The following is a 19032-nucleotide window of genomic DNA, read 5'->3' as shown; positions in this document are numbered from 1 at the left end:
AGTACGTTTTGTAACTATCACTGAAAGCGATCTGTAAACATTGCCATCGAAATCACATATTTTATTCTGACTGCTTTATGCAAATGATCAAAAGGGTCCGGGAGGAAAAAAAGGATTCAGATCAACCAATTTTTGTTATCTATAGACATATCTGGCAATGGAGGGTTGGCTTTGTTTATGACTTTGCAAAATAATCACAGCATCTTGTGACAGGGAGTGTCATTTTGGATTTCGATGAGTTGTCAGCATGATGTTTGTGTCAAATAGTTTGTTTCTTTTGGTGTTTTTAATGTCAGTTAGCACTTCAGGATGCATTTCAACTGAATACCCACTGTATTGACGTCAGTTCAATATCTAGTTTTCATTTTAACTTTGTTGAGTTGTCGACTAACGTGAATTCAACGTGAAATCAACCAAAAATGTCACCCTATCATTGGATTTAGGTTAAAAGTTGGGTGAAAAAAATACAGAAATCCCTTTTTGCAAATCCAATCAGTTTTCCATGTTGAATAAACATCACATAGAATTTTGGGGTTGACATGACATTGAAAATACTGTATATAGTTGTGTTCCAAATAAGCACAAAAGTCTGTATGAAGAAATACATGAAAAACAGCACTCTATGCCTTTCAAACCCTAAAGAAAAACATAAAAGCAACGAACACAACCAACAAGACCGACAATCTGCGAATTAACAATCACTTTTTCTGTCCCTGTTTGTGCACTATGACCTGGGGGCATGGCCGCAGGAAGATGTTTTGGGGTGGGGGTGCTTTCACTGTTTTTGTTATATTTTTTTAAAATGTAGATTTATTAGGGGGTGCTGCAGCACCCCTACTTCCCGCGGCTATGCCGGGGGAACATTTTAAGTCAAATCCCAGCTGGTCCCAGTTTCCGTCCTTGCCTCTCATATATATATATATATGAGAGAGAGAGAATTATAGCTCTCACAACACCCAGTAACACTTTGGTCTTAATTGGTTTCATCCTGTTTTGTGTGTGGAAGCCAACTGGTTTTCTGAGCCCTGAGATTGAAGCTTCAAGCTTTTTGGGAGGGCTCCCACAATATTTTTCAGAGAGAGAGATGTGAATCCTATTGCAATACATTTGAGACTGCTCCTGTCTAGGTCCTGTCTAGACAATGTCTATCTGAATATGCATCACTCTATTCCCCTTTGTCAGAACAAACCACAAGTCAGCATTCACTCAATCATCTTCCAGACCTTGTGTTCATCTTTTCCTAGTTACTTTGACTTATTAATGTGTAATTCAAAAATAAAGTTGTGCATGACAATATCTGATAAATGGTTTTATGTTCTGGAATGAGTTGGAATGAGGATCAGATTTTTATGGTCCTTCATAATGGGTGGCTCAAGATAAAAGGATTTGCAGAATTTCAGCAAAGTATTATCAGTACCCACTGGATTTGGTATAGATAAGTTACGCAAGTTGCAGAGATGAATCAACCAAAACATCCATGTTCCTCTCAGACCTTAACATAGCTAGCCCAATTTTTAAATAATAATTGGCATTTCTCCCAATCTGGCTTTTAACAATGCTATGCTAAAGTGGATGTTGTCTTATTACGGTTCTGGTCATTTTGGAATTTGGAATAAATAAAAGTGCTTATTCAGTTGAAAATTAACACCTTTTACAACCTCACTCAACAGAAAATTATTTTGACAGCGCGTACCAAATTTCACAGTTCATTCACATTAGTAACAGTGTTGGATAATGTCACATCACTTTTTCCGCTTGCACAATGCCTTGGTTGTTGTTGTTGTTGATAATGGGAAAGGTATCCGTCTTCAATAGAGGTCACAGATTTCACATCGGAACATGGTCTCTATGAAGATAATAATCCATCAGAAAACCAGAAGGAAGGAAAGGGAAAATGTTTACTAGAGACAGTAGTCTGGACAGACCCGAAATGAATAGTCCATGGCGGTCATTCACTTTGCGATGCAGCGCCAGCAAGCATAGCCAACTCAAAGTTCAAAAATGTTTCCACAGAAAATAAAAACATGCACAGGAACAAGAATAAAATGGTTTTGTCTATGATCTTGAACAGGTCAGTCCAACAGGGATCATGTATTTGACACTGATACAAGCACGTGCCCCAGTACCATTTTCTTCCCACTCTCAAAGTATTTTTATGGACTCCAACTCCATCCATATGGACTCCAACTTCTGGATTTTGCAGAATAAAAAACAGTAAGAGAACACTAAATTTACTGACGAACAGGTGAAAAACATTGATCTGACATCAAACGTCACCTCTCAACTGAATCTGCCAACGCCACAGGGATTGTTCCAATTGCCTGTGCTGCCTTTGGCAAAGAGTCAGCTCCTGACATGACTTTGTTTGGCCATTGTCATCCTGACCCTCTGTAGCTTTCAGAGAGAATGCACTGAGCGAACGTACCTCAATATATCAGCAGGCGAGAGACTACAGAGGTCACCGTTCCCTGGGAGGGGGTCTGTGAGGTTTGTGTTTACAGACCAAGTGTACCCTGTGTGAACCATCACGGTAGCTGTTTCCCTCGGTTGGTTTGGAGAGAAGAGGGGAAAGAAGTGCTCTGTGGTGGACATGTTGGAGGGGTGGTTGGCGGTGAGAGATTAGACGGGGGCTTTCAGCCAAAGCAGAGTTTTGTTGGTCCTCAAACAGCCGATGACTGCTTGATGCTGTGGAAGCTGACCCTCGTGGGCGACGTGGGTATGGACATGGCGCGCGCCACTCGAGCCCTGATTGAATGCTTGTCCTGCCAGCGGTGCCATCTCTTCCTAACCGCAGAACGCACCTGAGAGGATAGCATAGGGGGCAAGAGAGAGGAGAAAAAGAGAGAAAATAAAAATAGATTTTGGTTGGTCTGACGGTGTAATTGTTGACTAAAGTAACATTTCAGCGCAGAAACTACATAATCAGCAATGTCAGTTTGATTGAATACCACTTATAGTTAACTGGCAGGTTAAGTAAGTTTCCATTTAATTGTTTTCACCTAATTAAAATATTATCCCATTCATGCTATTTCCAAATTGTGGTAACCAAGGAGAAGAGGAGGACAGTGTTGGGACAATACCATGGGGTTAAAAATAAGAGGGAGGTAGAAGCTTTTAAGGCACTGAACTTGTGCTACACCATAAAGACCAGCCTGTATTCTCTAATAACAAGTCAGTGACATGATGAGAACTACTTTCCTTATTTGCTTTTGGATCTTATTAACCTCATTAGAAGCCCAAACTTTGACTGGATGTAACAAAGAATAAGTGTACAGACCCCTTTCTCACTAATAATTTAGTTTACAGAGGAGAAGCAGCACTATGTTCTTTGGCTCCCTGGTTTAAGTATGCTGAAAAGATCAATCTAAGTTCGGGTTGTTCCCCTTCTAAACTTATATTCATGACACTGTGTGATCCATAGAGCTTCTACATCTTGAATAACATTCTCTTTCTTCAGCAGGAAAGTGTTTATGTATTTGACAATTAACGCTCATAGGCATAATATTTGTATCCATGATTCTACTAAAACACAGGCATTACATAAGACGCCTATCACATTCTCACAGGCTGGGAAGCTGTCCGCCTGTAGATGACAGTATATTTAATCCAAGCCAACGTGATTGTTTTTTCATCCGCTTCTAAAGAACTAGAATAACAAGCAGCTCTATCTTTTCACTTTGTCTTATCATGTGATACCCTGCAGGGTCCTTTGGAACACTTCACACAGTTGGCTATGGAATTGAAGGAAATATGTCACAGAGGATGAGGACTCTGTACAGTAGGGGTGTGAACACAGTAAAGACATTTGTTTATGTCTGCGAATAGAGCCTTGAGTGTTTATTAGGGAGTACAGAATAATAATAACTGGATATTAATGATTGTAGATAGAATAGCTGCCTTACAGTTTGAGTACAGTGTGGGAGTGCTGGAGTGATTTCATGGATAAATGGAAAAAGGAATCACTTTCCCGCTCTTTTCTCAGAGACTGGAAGCCTTTCACACAAAAGAGGCGGTAATCAGGTTTCCATCTAACCTTTCTATTCGAGTAAAGTTCGTTGGATAAAAATGTAAAGTCAGGCCTGCTGGAAACAGCTAATATGTTGACAAAACTTATACAGTGGGGGAAAAAATTATTTGATCCCCTGCTGATTTTGTACGTTTGCCCACTTACAAAGAAATGATCAGTCTATAATTTTAATGGTAGGTTAATTTGAACAGTGAGAGACAGAATAACAACAAAAAAATCCAGAAAAACGCATGTCAAAAATGTTATAAAATGATTTGCATTTTAATGAGGGAAATAAGTATTTGACCCCTCTGCAAAACATGACTTAGTACTTGGTGACAAAACCCTTGTTGGCAATCACAGAGGTCAGACGTTTCTTGTAGTTGGCCACCAGGTTTGCACACATCTCAGTAGGGATTTTGTCCCACTCCTCTTTGCAGATCTTCTCCAAGTCATTAAGGTTTCAAGGCAGACGTTTGGCAACTCGAACCTCCAGCTCCCTCCACAGATTTTCTATGGGATTAAGGTCTGGAGACTGGCTAGGCCACTCCAGGACCTTAATGTGCTTCTTCTTGAGCCACTCCTTTGTTGCCTTGGCCGTATGTTTTGGGTCATTGTCATGCTGGAATACCCATCCATGACACATTTTCAATGCCTTGGCTGAGGGAAGGAGGTTCTCACCCAAGATTTGACGGCACATGGCCCCATCCATTGTCCTTTTGATGCGGTGAAGTTGTCCTGTCCCCTTAGCAGAAAAACACCCCCAAAGCATAATGTTTCCACCTCCAACGTTTGACGGTGGATATGGTGTTCTTGGGGTCATAGGCAGCATTCCTCCTCCTCCTCCAAACACGGCGAGTTGAGTTGATGCCAAAAGAGCTCCATTTTGGTCTCATCTGACCACAACACTTTCACCAGTTGTCGTCGGAGTCATTCAGATGTTCATTGGCAAACTTCAGACGGGAATGTAAATGTATTCTTGAGCAGGGGGACCTTGCGGGCACTGCAGGATTTCAGTCCTTCACGGCGTAGTGTGTTACCAATTGTTTTCTTGGTGACTATGGTCCCAGCTGCCTTGAGATCATTGACAAGATCCTCCCGTATAGTTCTGGGCTGATTCCTCACCGTTCTCATGATCATCGCAACTCCACGAGGTGAGATCTTGCATGGAGCCCCAGGCCGAGGGAGATTGACAGTTATTTTGTGTTTCTTCCATTTGCAAATAATCGCACCAACTGTTGTCATCTTCTCACCCAGCTGCTTGGCGATGGTCTTGTAGCCCATTCCAGCCTTGTGTAGGTCTACAATCTTGTCCCTGACATCCTTGGAGAGCTCTTTGGTCTTGGCCATGGTGGAGAGTTTGGAATCTGATTGATTGATTGCTTTTGTGGACAGGTGTCTTTTTTACAGGTAACAAGCTGCGATTAGGAGCACTCCCTTTAAGAGTGTGCTCCTAATCTCAGCTCTTTACCTGTATAAAAGACACCTTGGAGCCAGAAATCTTTCTGATTGGGGGGGGGTCAGATACTTATTTCCCTCATTAAAATGCAAATCAATTTATAACATTTTTGACATGCGTTTTTCTGGATATTTTTGTTGTTATTGTCTCTCACTGTTCAAATAAACCTACCATTAAAATTATAGATGGATCCTTTTTTTGTCAGTGGGCAAACGTACAAAATCAGCAGGGGATCAAATACTTTTTTCCCCCACTGTATGCGTGGGATATTTTTTTAATGGTCTGTGAAATAAAATGTGATAATTGCAGTAGAAAGCTTTTATCTGCAAATATTGACATACTACCATCATTTTGAAGTAAACTTGCATTCAAGCTATGCTATGCTGTGTGGTCCTCCCACTGCGACTTGGTCAAGCATGCACAGTTTATTAGCTTATTATTAACAGTTTATTAACTTCACAAGGTGGTGAAAGTGCACGGTAATGAGCTTGATGCTCCTTTCCAATAACTATTGATGGTCTTAATTTGTATGGTAGGGACATGATTATCCATACTTGGCTGCCAGTTGAAAAATAAAAATTATTCTGGTTTTATCCAGAACCTTCTAATCTACCCTCCACGCTGTATCTACGAGCTGTTGGCTAGAGCTACAGTTGAAGTTGGAAGTTTACATACACTCAGGTTGGTGTCATTAAAACTCGTTTTCAACCACTCCACAAATTTCTTGTTAACAAACTATAGTTTTGGCAAGTCGGTTAGGACATCTACTTTGTGCATGAATCAAGTAATTTTACCAACAATTGTTTACAGACAGATGATTTCACTTATAATTCACTGTATCACAAATCCAATGGGTCAAAAGTTGACATACACTACGTTGACTGTGCCTTTCAACAGCTTGGAAAATTCCAGAAAATGATGTCATGGCTTTAGAAGCTTCTGACAGGCTAATTGACATCATTTGAGTCAATTGGAGGTGTACCTGTGGATGTATTTCAAGGCCTACCTTCAAACTCAGTGCCTCTTTGCTTGACATTATGGGAAAATCAAAAGAAATCAGCTAAGACCTCAGAAAAGAATTGTAGACCTCCACAAGTCTGGTTCATCCTTGGGAGCAATTTCCAAACGCCTGAAGGTACCACGTTCATCTGTGCAAACAATAGTACACAAGCATAAACACCATGGGACCACGCAGCCATCATACCGCTCAGGAAGGAGACGCGTTCTGTGTCCTAGAGATGAACGTACTTTGGTGCGAAAAGTGCAAATCAATCCCAGAGCAACAGCAAAGGACCTTGTGAAGATGCTGGAGGAAACAGGTACAATAGTATCTATATTCACAGTAAAACGAGTCCTATATCGACATAACCTGAAAGGCCGCTCAGCAAGGAAGAAGCCACTGCTCCAAAAAAAAGCCAGACTACGGTTTGCAACTGCACATTGGGACAAAGATTGTACTTTTTAGAGAAATGTCCTCTGGTCTTATGAAACAAAAATAGAACTGTTTGGACATAATGACCATCGTTATGTTTTGAGGAAAAAGGGGGAGGCTTGCAAGCCGAAGAACACCATCCCAACTGTGAAGCATGCAGGTGGCAGCATCATGTTGTGGGGGTTCTTTGCTGCAGGAAGGACTGGTGCACTTCACAAAATAGATAATTTTCCTGCTTCATGATGCTTTGTGGATATATTGAAGCAACATCTCAAGACATCAGTCAGGAAGTTAAAGCTTGGTTGCAAATGGGTCTTCCAAATGGACAATGACCCCAAGCATACTTCCAAAGTTGTCACGTCCTGACCAGTAAAGGGGTCTATTTGTTATTGTAGTTTGGTCAGGACGTGGCAGAGGGTATTTGTTTTCATGGTTTTGTGTATGGGTTTAGATAGAGGGATATTTTGTGTAGAGTGTTTCTGGGGTTTATTGGTGTAAGTGTCGATGTAGAGGGGGTATTTGATGTATGTGTTCCGGGGTGTTGGGTATGTTCTTGTGTTTGTATTTCTAGGGGCTGTTCTAGTTTTGTATTTCTGTGTTGGCCTGGTATGACACTCAATCAGGAACAGCTGTACATCGTTGTTGCTGATTGAGAGTCATACTTAGGGAGCCTGTTTTCACCTGTCACTGGGTGGGAGGTTATTTCTGTGTTTAGCGTTATGCCTTACAGGACTGTCTATCGTCGTTGTGTTTTTGTATACGTGTTTGTTTTTGGTTTCCCTTCTTTGTCCAAATAAAAGAAGATGAGTGTACATATACCCGCTGCGTTTTGGTCTCAATCCTATGATTACCGTGACAGTTGTGGCAAAATGGCTTAAGGACAACAAAGTCAAGGCATTGGAGTGGCCATCACAAAGCCCTGACCTCAATCCCATTGAAAATGTGTGGGCAGAACTGAAAAAGCGTGTGCAAGCAAGGAGGCCTACAAACCTGACTCAGTTACACCAGCTCTGTCAGGAGGAATGGGCCAAAATTCACCCGACTTATTGTGGGAAGCTTGTGGAAGGCTACCCAAAACGTTTGACCCAAGGTAAACAATTTAAAGACAATGCTACCAAATACTAATGGAGTGTATGTAAGCTTCTGACCCACTGGGAATGTGATGAAAGAAATAAAATCTGAAATCATTCTCTCTACTAGTATTCTGACATTTCATATTCTTAAAATAAAGTGGTGATCTAACTGACCTAAAACAAGGAAGTTTTACTGGGATTAAATGTCAGGAATTGTGAAAAACTGAGTTTAAATGTATTTGGCTAAGGTCTATGTAAACTTCCGAATTCAACTGTACGTGCCAAGTGGGCACATTTGCTGTTTATCGCCAACTTTTTCTGCCAAAACCATCATCAGAGATAAAACTAGGATGGAAACACATAGAACTTTTGGTTTTATTCTGTAAATAAAAAGTTATATGACTAAGTGTTTTTATGTGCACTATGTCAAGATGCAGTGCTTTTTATCTGCAACAAGTCAGTTTGATGGAAACACAGCTCTGGTGGGAAAATTACCATATTTTTTACGTTGATTTTAGAATATCCGCATGAAAATCTGTCACAAATTGGATGGAAACCTAGCTTGGGAAGCACAATGGATCCATTTAAAAATGCCAACCAAGACGGAGATTGTGGCATTAGTGAATGCATGAATGCATGTGTAAGTGAATGTGTGTGACTGTGTATACTCCAACGATAGTGCCTATAATCCTCCACTGAGTGTTTTTGTCTATTACTGTTGTCAGTTTAATGACAACAAAGAAAAAGGTGGTAATATGTGTGAAAAGGTATAGAGTTGAATGAATATAAACTAAATAAATAAACTCAGAAGAAAATTAGCAGAACAACAGATACAAACTGAGATGAATAGCTACCTTCAGTTCACTGAGGTAACCAATTCCAGAATTTCATAAGAGATATGGCGTTATTTTGTATGACATAAAACTTTCAATATTACTGCAGTTTCCTGTGCGTTCCATTCTAATCATATGTTTTATATCGTACAGTGAGCTCCAAAAGTATTGGGACAGTGACACATTTGTTTTGTTTTGGCTCTGTACTCCAGCCCTTTGGAAAAGGTCCTAGGCTGGAAAAGTTTAAGAACCCGTGTTGGTCTAATAACAGTATGTGGCTTTGATGTACCGTTTTGCACTACTCTATAATTATTCACAGGTTACTGTAGGTAAATGTCAGCTCTACTCAAATATGAGTTTCACATTTATTCCCATAAGGTTAGAGGTGATTACTGTAGTATAGGCTAGGCTGGGAGTTTGGCCTGCTCTTTTTCTTGTGCGTGGGTTGGCGTTAAAAATAAACTGGCCTATTGTCCTGACAAGTTGACAATCTTACACACAGCCTGCCATGAGTGTCAATCCATTAACATTTGAAAAGAACCCGTTTTTAAAGAAGGCAATTATGGAAAGCTAAGAAGTCGCCAGAGAAATTATTGTTTGAAATACTGCTCAGTGGTAAAAGCATGATTTCACTTTGAAAATCACAGGATTTCAAATGTGACATTTCAATGTGGTTTTGGAACGCTTCACGTGATGATATTTCACGAAGTTTCACGTGGATTTTCACGTGATCACATTTTTACATTACATTTTAGTCATTTAGCAGACGCTCTTATCAAGAGTGACTTACAGTAGTGAATGCATACATTTCATACTTTTTATTTATTTATTTATTTATTTATTTATTTTTTTTCATACTGGCCCCCTGTGGGAATCGAACCCCAGTGGGAATCGAACCCACAACCCTGGCGTTGCAAACACCATGCTGGCGTTGCAAACACCATGACTGGTACGGATCACATAACCTTTTACATGTGGAATCATGTGTTGTAGGAATATATGTTTTTGGTTTCACACTGGATGTGGGAAGGAAGCCATATGTTTTCTGACCGGTAAAACTTAAAGTTTTTTTTAAACGTTCTGAGAACAGAAGTGAACATGTTGCCTATTCTGGGAACGTTTATTTTTTGGTTGCAGGGGGGTTCTGAGAACGTTTTACTCTGACCACCACTTAGTTTTCATGGGATTCAATACATGTCAGGACATTCAATATGTCCATCAGCTTGTGGGGTCTAGTGGCTTTGAAACACACTACAAAAAGACTCCGTCCGGACTCTGGAATATTTAACAAATACACCATAACTACCACCATAATCCAGGTATTGCTTAGTCTTTTCACACAGGGGTTTTTACTCAGGATTACACGCTTAGATACCCGACGGATCCATTTTCTCCCTGCTAGTGAGGTTAGCACAAGTTGATTACATCTTTGTTTTGGCTAGACTAGGTTTTCCCCTATCAGCATGCTCTAAGTCTGTCATTAGAGTCAGGGTTGTGTGTATTGCTTCAAGGGGTCTCCCAGCAGCATAGGAGTTATTAACCTGTTGGGGCTAGGGGGCAGTATTTACACGGCCGGATAAAAAAATGTACCCGATTTAATCTGGTTACTAATCCTACCCAGTAACTAGAATATGCATATACTTATTAGATATGGATAGAAAACACCCTAAAGTTTCTAAAACTGTTTGAATGGTGTCTGTGAGTATAACAGAACTCATTTGGCAGTCAAAAACCTGAGAGATTCCTTTACAGGAAGTGGCCTGTTTGACCATTTATTTGCTTTCTTTGACATCTCTTCCAAAAACTCAGGATCTCTGCTGTTATGTGACACGTCCCACGTCTCCAATGGGCTCTCAGAGCCCGGGAAAAACCTGAATGACGTAATTCAAAGCCCTGGCTGAAACACATGAGAGCTTTTGCTAAGTGGTCTATCAGAGGACAAAGGCTTAGGCGCGTGACCTGCCCCGCCCCCGTCTTTCGGTTTTTCCCTCAGTTTACAGACACTCAGATTCCCGGTCGGAATATTATCGCTTTTCTACGAGATAAATTGCATAAAAATTGATTTTAACCTCTATTGGACCGGCGGGACGAATTCGTCCCACCTACGTAACAGCCAGTTGAATCCTGTGGCGCGATTTTTAAAACGTTTTGAAATACTATTACTTCAATTTCTCAAACATATGACTATTTTACAGCTATTTAAAGACAAGACTCTCGTTAATCTAACCACACTGTCCGATTTCAAAAAGGCTTTACAACGAAAGCAAAACATTAGATTATGTCAGGAGAGTGCCCAGCCAGAAATAATCAGACACCCATTTTTCAAGCTAGCATATAATGTCACAAAAACCCAAACCACAGCTAAATGCAGCACTAACCTTTTATGATCTTCATCAGATGACACACCTAGGACATTATGTTATACAATACATGCATGTCTGTTCAATCAAGTTCATATTTATATCAAAAAACAGCTTTTTACATTAGCATGTGACGTTCAGAAAAAGCATACCCCCCGCAAACTTCCGGGGAATTTACTAACAATTTGCTAAATTACTCACGATAAACGTTCACAAAAAGCATAACAATTATTTTAAGAATTATAGATACATTACTCCTCTATGCACTCGATATGTCCGATTTTTTTTAAAATAGCTTTTCGGATGAAGCACATTTTGCAATATTCTAAGTACATAGCCCGGCATCACAGGGCTAGCTATTTAGACACCCGGCAAGATTAGCCTTCACCAAAATCATATTTACTATAAGAAAAATGGTCTTACCTTTCCTGTTCTTCGTCAGAATGCACTCCCAGGACTTCTACTTCAATAACAAATGTAGGTTTGGTCCCAAATAATCCATCGTTATATCTAAACAGCGGCGTTTTGTTCGTGCGTTCTAGACACTATCAGAATTGTAAATCACGGTCGTGCGCATGGCGCAGAACGTGACAAAAAATGTCTAAATATTCCATTACCGTACTTCGAAGCATGTCAATCGCTGTTTAAAATCAATTTTTATGCAATTTATCTCGTAGAAAAGCGATAATATTCCGACCGGGAATCTGCAATTAGCTAAACAGCCGAAAGAAAATACTCCACGGGGGCGAATCACACACGCGCCTAATTCTATTGTCCTCTGATGTGACACTTGGAAAAGGGGATTCTGTGTTTCAGCCTGAGGCTGCCTCGTCATCGTTCAGGTTTTTCCCGGGTTCTGAGAGCCTATTGGAGCCCTAGGAATTGTCACGTTACAGCTAAGATCCTGACTCTTCAATAAACAGAAGCAAGAACAACAACACCTTGTCAGACAGGGTACTTCCTGCATGAAACCTTCTCAGGTTTTTGCCTGCCATAGGAGTTCTGTTATACTCACAGATACCATTCAAACAGTTTTAGAAACTTTAGGGTGTTTTCTATCCAAACCTGAACAATAATATGCATATTCTAGCTTCTGAGTTGGTGTAGGAGGCAGTTAAAAATGGGCACATATTTTTTCCAAAATTCTCAATACTGCCCCCTAGTCCCAACAAGTTAAACAGCGGTTGACATGCTTCAAAGTACGGTAATGGAATATTTAGAATTTTTTTGTCACGTTATGCGCCATGCGCACGACCGTGATTTACCATTCTGATAGTGTCTAGAACGCACGAACAAAACGTCGCTGATGGAACATAACAATGGATTATTTGGGACCAAACCTACATTTGTTATTGAAGTAGAAGTCCTGGGAGTGCATTCTGACGAAGAACAGGAAGACCATTTTTCTTATAGGAAATATGATTTTGGTGAAGGCTAAACTGGGTGGGTGTCTAAATAGCTAGCCGTGATGGCTGGGCTATGTACTTAGAATATTGCAAAATGTGCTTCATCAGAAAAGCTATTTTAAAATCGGACATATCGAGTGCATAGAGGAGTTCTGTATCTATAATTCTTAAAATAATTGTTATGCTTTTTGTGAACGTTTATCGTGAGTAATTTAGCAAATTGTTAGTAAATTCCCCGGACGTTTGCGGGGGGTATGCTTTTTCTGAACATCACATGCTAATGTAAAAAGCTGTTTTTTGATATAAATATGAACTTGATTGAACAGACATGCATGTATTGTATAACATAATGTCCTAGGTGTGTCATCTGATGAAGATCATCAAAGGTTAGTGCTGCATTTAGCTGTGGTTTGGGTTTTTGTGACATTATATGCTAGCTTGAAAAATGGGTGTCTGATTATTTCTGGCTGGGTACTCTGCTGACATAATCTAATGTTTTGCTTTCGTTGTAAAGCCTTTTTGAAATCGGACAGTGTGGTTAGATTAACGAGAGTCTTGTCTTTAAATAGCTGTAAAATAGTCATATGTTTGAGAAATTGAAGTAATAGCATTTCAAAGGTTTTGAAAATCGCGCCACAGGATTCAACTGGCTGTTACGTAGGTGGGACGATTTGGTGCCACCTAGCCCATAGAGGTTAAAAGACGATTCTGGAGAAGAGAGAAGGTTAATCCCTCATCATGATTTCAGTGCAGTTGGTTAGCATTAATATCAGTTAGGTCATTAGCCGAGCTTGCACTGTGTGAGCGTAAAGGAGAGCTGTACTAGATAGGAATGCTAAAAGTCGGCCGCGGCTGACTGGTACGGATAAAACGGCACTTCTTTCTACTCTCATTCCTACTTCTTGAGTAACAGCACTTCTAGAATATCAGAGCAGAGAAGGCTAGTCAATAACATGTGCTTGTATGTCTGAGGTTAGCACTACTCTGGTTCTCCCTACCTTGTAATTGATGAAAAAAAGCAGGAAGAAAAACATTCGGTCCTCTCAGGCTTTGCTTCACAGATCGCTGATCGTTCATGATAACATTTGAACAACCGCTGAACTCCACCATTTGTCCTTTGGATGTATTCCCATGTTACCATCGAGAGCAACAAATTAGCAGCTGCTCAACATTAGTGACCCAACAGGAGACACAAAGGTTGATAAGCTAAGCAAACTGCCAGCACATGTCTATTGAGTGGCCACTTTTGCCCTAAGTAACTGCATCTCAGTGGGAGATATCTACCATTCTAAGTGGTGTCATGCTAACGTACATTGAACTTTACTCAGCGTTAGTGTGTAGGCTTCATTTCATCCTTCCTGACAATCCTTGTAATGCTGAGGTAAAATAAATGCATTTATAAACCAAAATACTCGGATGAGTGATCCATGAGACATGACACGGGCAGTCTCCAGTTGAGACAGATTGCTCCAGGGAGAATGGGATAGCTGAGAGGTAACTGCAATGTTTACGTCAAGCTGTGTAGCAAGGTAACTTTCACAGCTCTCCCAAGGATTTGTCACGTTTTAGGGCAAGCAATCTTTTGTAACCCATGCGAGATTTAGGTTGCTCACCGATTAACATTTTATGATAAATCCATTTAGGAAAATCTGAAATGGCAGCCTATTCCTTACAGTGAGGGAAAAAAGTATTTGACCCCTCTGCAAAACATGACTTAGTACTTGGTGGCAAAATCCTTGTTGGCAATCACAGAGGTCAGATGTTTCTTGTAGTTGGCCACCAGGTTTGCACACATCTCAGGAGGGATTTTGTCCCACTCCTCTTTGCAGATCTTCTCCAAGTCATTAAGGTTTCGAGGCTGACGTTTGGCAACTCGAACCTTCAGCTCCCTCCACAGATTTTCTATGGGATTAAGGTCTGGAGACTGGCTAGGCCACTCCAGGACCTTAATGTGCTTCTTCTTGAGACACTCCTTTGTTGCCTTGGCCGTAAGTTTTGGGTCATTGTCATGCTGGAATACCCATCCACGACCCATTTTCAATGCCCTGGCTGAGGGAAGGAGGTTCTTACCCAAGATTTGACGGTACATGGCCCCGTCCATCGCCCCTTTGATGCGGTGAAGTTGTCCTGTCCCCTTCGCAGAAACACACCCCCAAAGCATAATGTTTCCACCTCCATGTTTGACAGTGGGGATGGTGTTCTTGGGGTCATAGGCAGCATTCCTCCTCCTCCAAACACAGCGAGTTGAGTTGATGCCAAAGAGCTTTATTTTGGTCTCATCTGACCACAACACTTTCACCCAGTTGTCCTCTGAATCATTCAGATGTTCATTGGCAAACTTCAGACGGGCATGTATATGTGCTTTCTTGAGCAGGGGGACCTTGCGGGCGCTGCAGGATTTCAGTCCTTCACGGCGTAGTGTGTTACCAATTGTTTTCTTGGTGACTATGCTGCCTTGAGATCATTGATAAGATCCTCCCGTGTAATTCTGGGCTGATTCCTCACCGTTCTCATGATCATTGCAACTCCACGAGGTGAGATCTTGCATGGAGCCCCAGGCCGAGGGAGATTGACAGTTATTTTGTGTTTCTTCCATTTGCAAATAATCGCACCAACTGTTGTCACCTTCTCACCAAGCTGCTTGATGATGGTCTTGTAGCCCATTCCAGCCTTGTGTAGGTCTACAATCTTGTCCCTGACATCCTTGGAGAGCTCTTTGGTCTTGGCCATGGTGGAGAGTTTGGAATCTGATTGATTGATAGCTTCTGTGGACAGGTCTTTTTTACAGGTAACAAGCTGCGGTTATGAGCACTCCCTTTAAGAGTGTGCTCCTAATCTCAACTCGTTACCTGTATAAAAGACACCTGGGAGCCAGAAATCTTTTTGACTGAGAGGGGGTCAAATACTGATTTCCCTCATTAAAATGCAAATCAATTTATAACATTTTTGACATGCGTTTTTCTGGAATTTTGTTGTTGTTATTCTGTCTCTCACTGTTCAAATAAACCTACCATTAAAATTATAGACAGATCCTTTCTTTGTCAGTGGGCAAACGTACAAAATCAGCAGGGGATCAAATACTTGTTTCCCTCACTGTATATACTGCTCTACCTTTGTTCAGGGCACCATGCAGCCTCTGACATATGAGTTGGGCCAGGGTGAAGCTCATTGTGTTCCTATTGATGCTGATGTCCAGTGGAGGCAATCTGTATGTCCAAGGTAAGCCTGCTGCTTGGCTTGCATTTTAGATGACACAATACATTTTTAGGGCATTTTTAGCTCTGCATGAAATGGTGCCAAGTGGACACGTTTCCAATAGTCCTGGGAGGAAAGAAAGGAGGGATGGAGGTAGGGATAAGGGGAGGAAGGGATTGGAAAGAAAAAAGCATTATGGGTACAGTGTGAGCGGTAGGGGATCATGGGACAAAAATGAATCTGCTTACCTCGCTGTTCAGGAAGCAGTAAAACACTGACACGAAAAAGCCCTGGAGGACAGAGACCGAGGGAAAGATGGCGAGAGGGGGGAAGACAGAGATAAAGAGATGGTGAGGGGGAGGAGAGAGAAAGAGTGTTGAACATTGAAGATAAGATGAGCAGCACTACATTGTACTGTAGCCTACATATATTTTTTTTACACCTTCACACACATTTTCTTTTTATGTCGTTATAAGCTTCAGATGTTCAATGTTAACAGCATAAAACAAGTTCCCAAACCCTTTATAACACTTTTTGTTGGGCCTGGGCATACCTGAAAAGACTCCAGAATGGAGTTGAAGTAGATGAAGACTATTTGGGCGACCTCATCCTCCCCTCCTGGGTTGACAAAAAATAGCATGTAGGTGATGCCCAGGAGAGGCAACAGCACCAGAGTGGCCTTCACCGCTTTCCTGATGGACACACAGTAACACAAGAGTCATATTATTAAATAAAGACTTGGCCGCCAACTAGAGAGTCAATAAGACACAGACACAGAGTCGTACTAGCAACACAAATAGATGGCTAAAATAGACCTGCCAGACAACTAGTGAGTCAATACTGATTTGCTAATGGCAGCCAAGTTTTTTTTCTCCTGTTCTGTGATTTTATGGTTCATGAGAGCACTCACAATACTGGCGTGTGTAGTTTGGATTTATGGTGTCAATATACCTAGGGTAGTGATAATGTTTGTCAAGTTCCTTCACTACTTTGATTCCACACTGGGTGTGGGATTACATATTCAAACCATGGCAGCAGTTGCCAGTTCACATGCATATTGCAATACCTCATAGTCCGCTATAACAGGCAGATGATTAACTCCCAATTTAATTGATCTGTTAACATATTTATGTTCTTAAACTTGCTATGATGAGACATATATGTGCTGTGTGTTTGTTTTGTGCTTTTGTGTGTGTGTGTGTGCGCGCGTGCCGTGTATGCCATGTGTATGCCGTGTGAATGCCTGTGTGCGTGTGTGTCATCCTCTGCCACACCACGGCGCTCTCGCACCTGTGAAAGAGTGTGTGGCAGCTGTGCCCATCACCTGCATGCAGAGAGACCTCGATGTCAGCTGCAGAAAATGTTACCCAGCGCTGTCAGAGCTAGCATGTTGCCGTATTGCCATCTCATCTATACTGACGCATAGCCTAAAGTAATGTGACACTGACAAATTCTTTCAATTCATCCAACTCCCAGTTGAATAACAGTGGAAGTGCATTGCTGTGGTGCATACCAGCTATACGGCACACCTAGGGGTTAATGTATGAGGACAAGGTTATGTTCTAGGTCATACTGGCTTCTCATCCATCGGCATATTATTAATCACAAGTGAAGTGCTGACCAGCAGAGTTCAATAGAGGAGCACTAGCTGAGGCTCAATGGCACGAGAGACACAAAATGGCACCCTATTCCCTACATAGTGCACTACTTTTGACCATGGCCGGCCCTGGTTAAAAGTACTGCACTATATAGATAATAAGGCAGGCTGAAAGCTAGCTGAAGGGTAACGAACGTAGCCTTTAAAATCACATTAGTGAGAACAAATTGAATTTGCTCAATAAGAAGTGTGATTGACAAATGACTCCATTAAATTACAATAATGAGCGAGGATATTTGCTTGGCTATTTTCCAGTCAGATGACCCCATGCAGCATCTGTGACTGGTTTCATTATCCAAGGAGTCAGTCAAACTGTCTGATCTTACAGTACCAATAAAAAAGGTGTGAAAATTTTTGCTTGTGAATAGTCAGCATGGTGTGTTGTGTTAGCCGGTTGTGGAAATCTAAGGAGCTGGTGTACAGTAGCTGTGAAGGGTGTGATGGTTTCTGATGATGCAGCCACACACACACACACGTGCTCGTGCACATGCACACACGCTCCCACTCCCACCCCACCTGCCTCAACACAACAATCAATTACTGCAACTCAACCAGACAGGTTGCTGCCCCAGCTGACCCTGGATATACTTCCCAATCCCTACTGCCTATAGAAAGTCTACACCCCCTTCAATTGTTTTCACATTTTATTGCTTTACAAAGTGGGATTGAAACTGATGTAATTGTATTTTTATCATTAATAAGAAAATTCGACAAATGTTTACAAGTTAATAAAAATGTAATAATTAAAATATAGTCATTGCATAAGTATTCACCCGCTTTGTTTAGGCAAGCCTAAATAAGTTCAGAAGTAAAATTTGGCTTAACAAATAATATAAGTTATATGGACTAATAGGGGTTGACATTTTTTTATGACTACCCCTTCCTCTGTCCCCCATACATACAGCATCTGTAATGTCTCTCAGTCAAGTATTACATTTCAAGCACGTATTCAACTACAAAGACCAGGGAGCTTTTCAAAAGCCTCATAAAGAAGGGCAGATGGTAGATGGGTAACACTAACAAATCAGACATTGAATATATCTTTAAGCATGGTCAGGTTAATAACTATGCTGTGGATGATGTATTAAACTTCCCAGTCCTTCTGTACTGAGGTGCAGGACAGGAAGGAAACTGCCTAAGGATGTCACCATGAGGCCATTGGTGATGTTAAAACAGCTACAGAGTTCAATGGCTGTGATGGGAGAAAACTACAACATTCAAATCAAATATATTTATATAGCCCTTCTTACATCAGCTGATATCTCAAAGTGCTGTACAAAAACCCAGCCTAAAACCCCAAACAGCGAGCAAGCAAGCAAGCAATGCAGGTGTAGAAGCACGGTGGCTAGGAAAAACTCCCTAGAAAGTGTGTGGCAGCTTGTTGTGACTCCACAATAATTACCTAAATGACAGAGTGAAAAGAAGAATTCAAATATAAAAAACATGCATATGTATGCAACAAGGCAGAAAAGTCATACAAAAAAAATGAATTAACAAAACACTGCTAAGGAATACACTTTTGGCCTAAATGCAAAGCCTTATGTTTACAGGAAATCCAACACAGCACATTACTGAATAACTGCCTCCTTATTTTCAAGTATGGTGGTGGCT

At 41.1% G+C, this 19032-nt stretch overlaps 1 protein-coding gene across 1 annotated transcript in view; it reads right to left on the bottom strand.

The window, feature by feature from the left end:
- Positions 1 to 792: 792 nt before the first annotated feature.
- The window catches only part of LOC115196407 (corticotropin-releasing factor receptor 1), a 192767-nt gene continuing 174527 nt past the window's right edge, over positions 793 to 19032 (bottom strand). Inside the window, exons 12-14 of the mRNA XM_029757219.1 lie at positions 16318 to 16456; positions 16013 to 16054; positions 793 to 2801 (exon numbers count right to left, since the gene is read on the bottom strand). Of these exons, the coding sequence (XP_029613079.1) occupies positions 2661 to 2801; positions 16013 to 16054; positions 16318 to 16456 (322 nt within the window). The 3' untranslated portion in view covers positions 793 to 2660. The remainder of the gene's footprint in view (positions 2802 to 16012; positions 16055 to 16317; positions 16457 to 19032) is intronic.

This window comes from Salmo trutta, chromosome 1, assembly GCF_901001165.1.
Source record: "Salmo trutta chromosome 1, fSalTru1.1, whole genome shotgun sequence".
NCBI lineage: Eukaryota > Metazoa > Chordata > Actinopteri > Salmoniformes > Salmonidae > Salmo > Salmo trutta.
Note: the sequence above shows the minus strand (reverse complement) of the source record. Positions and strands in the feature narration are given on the sequence as shown.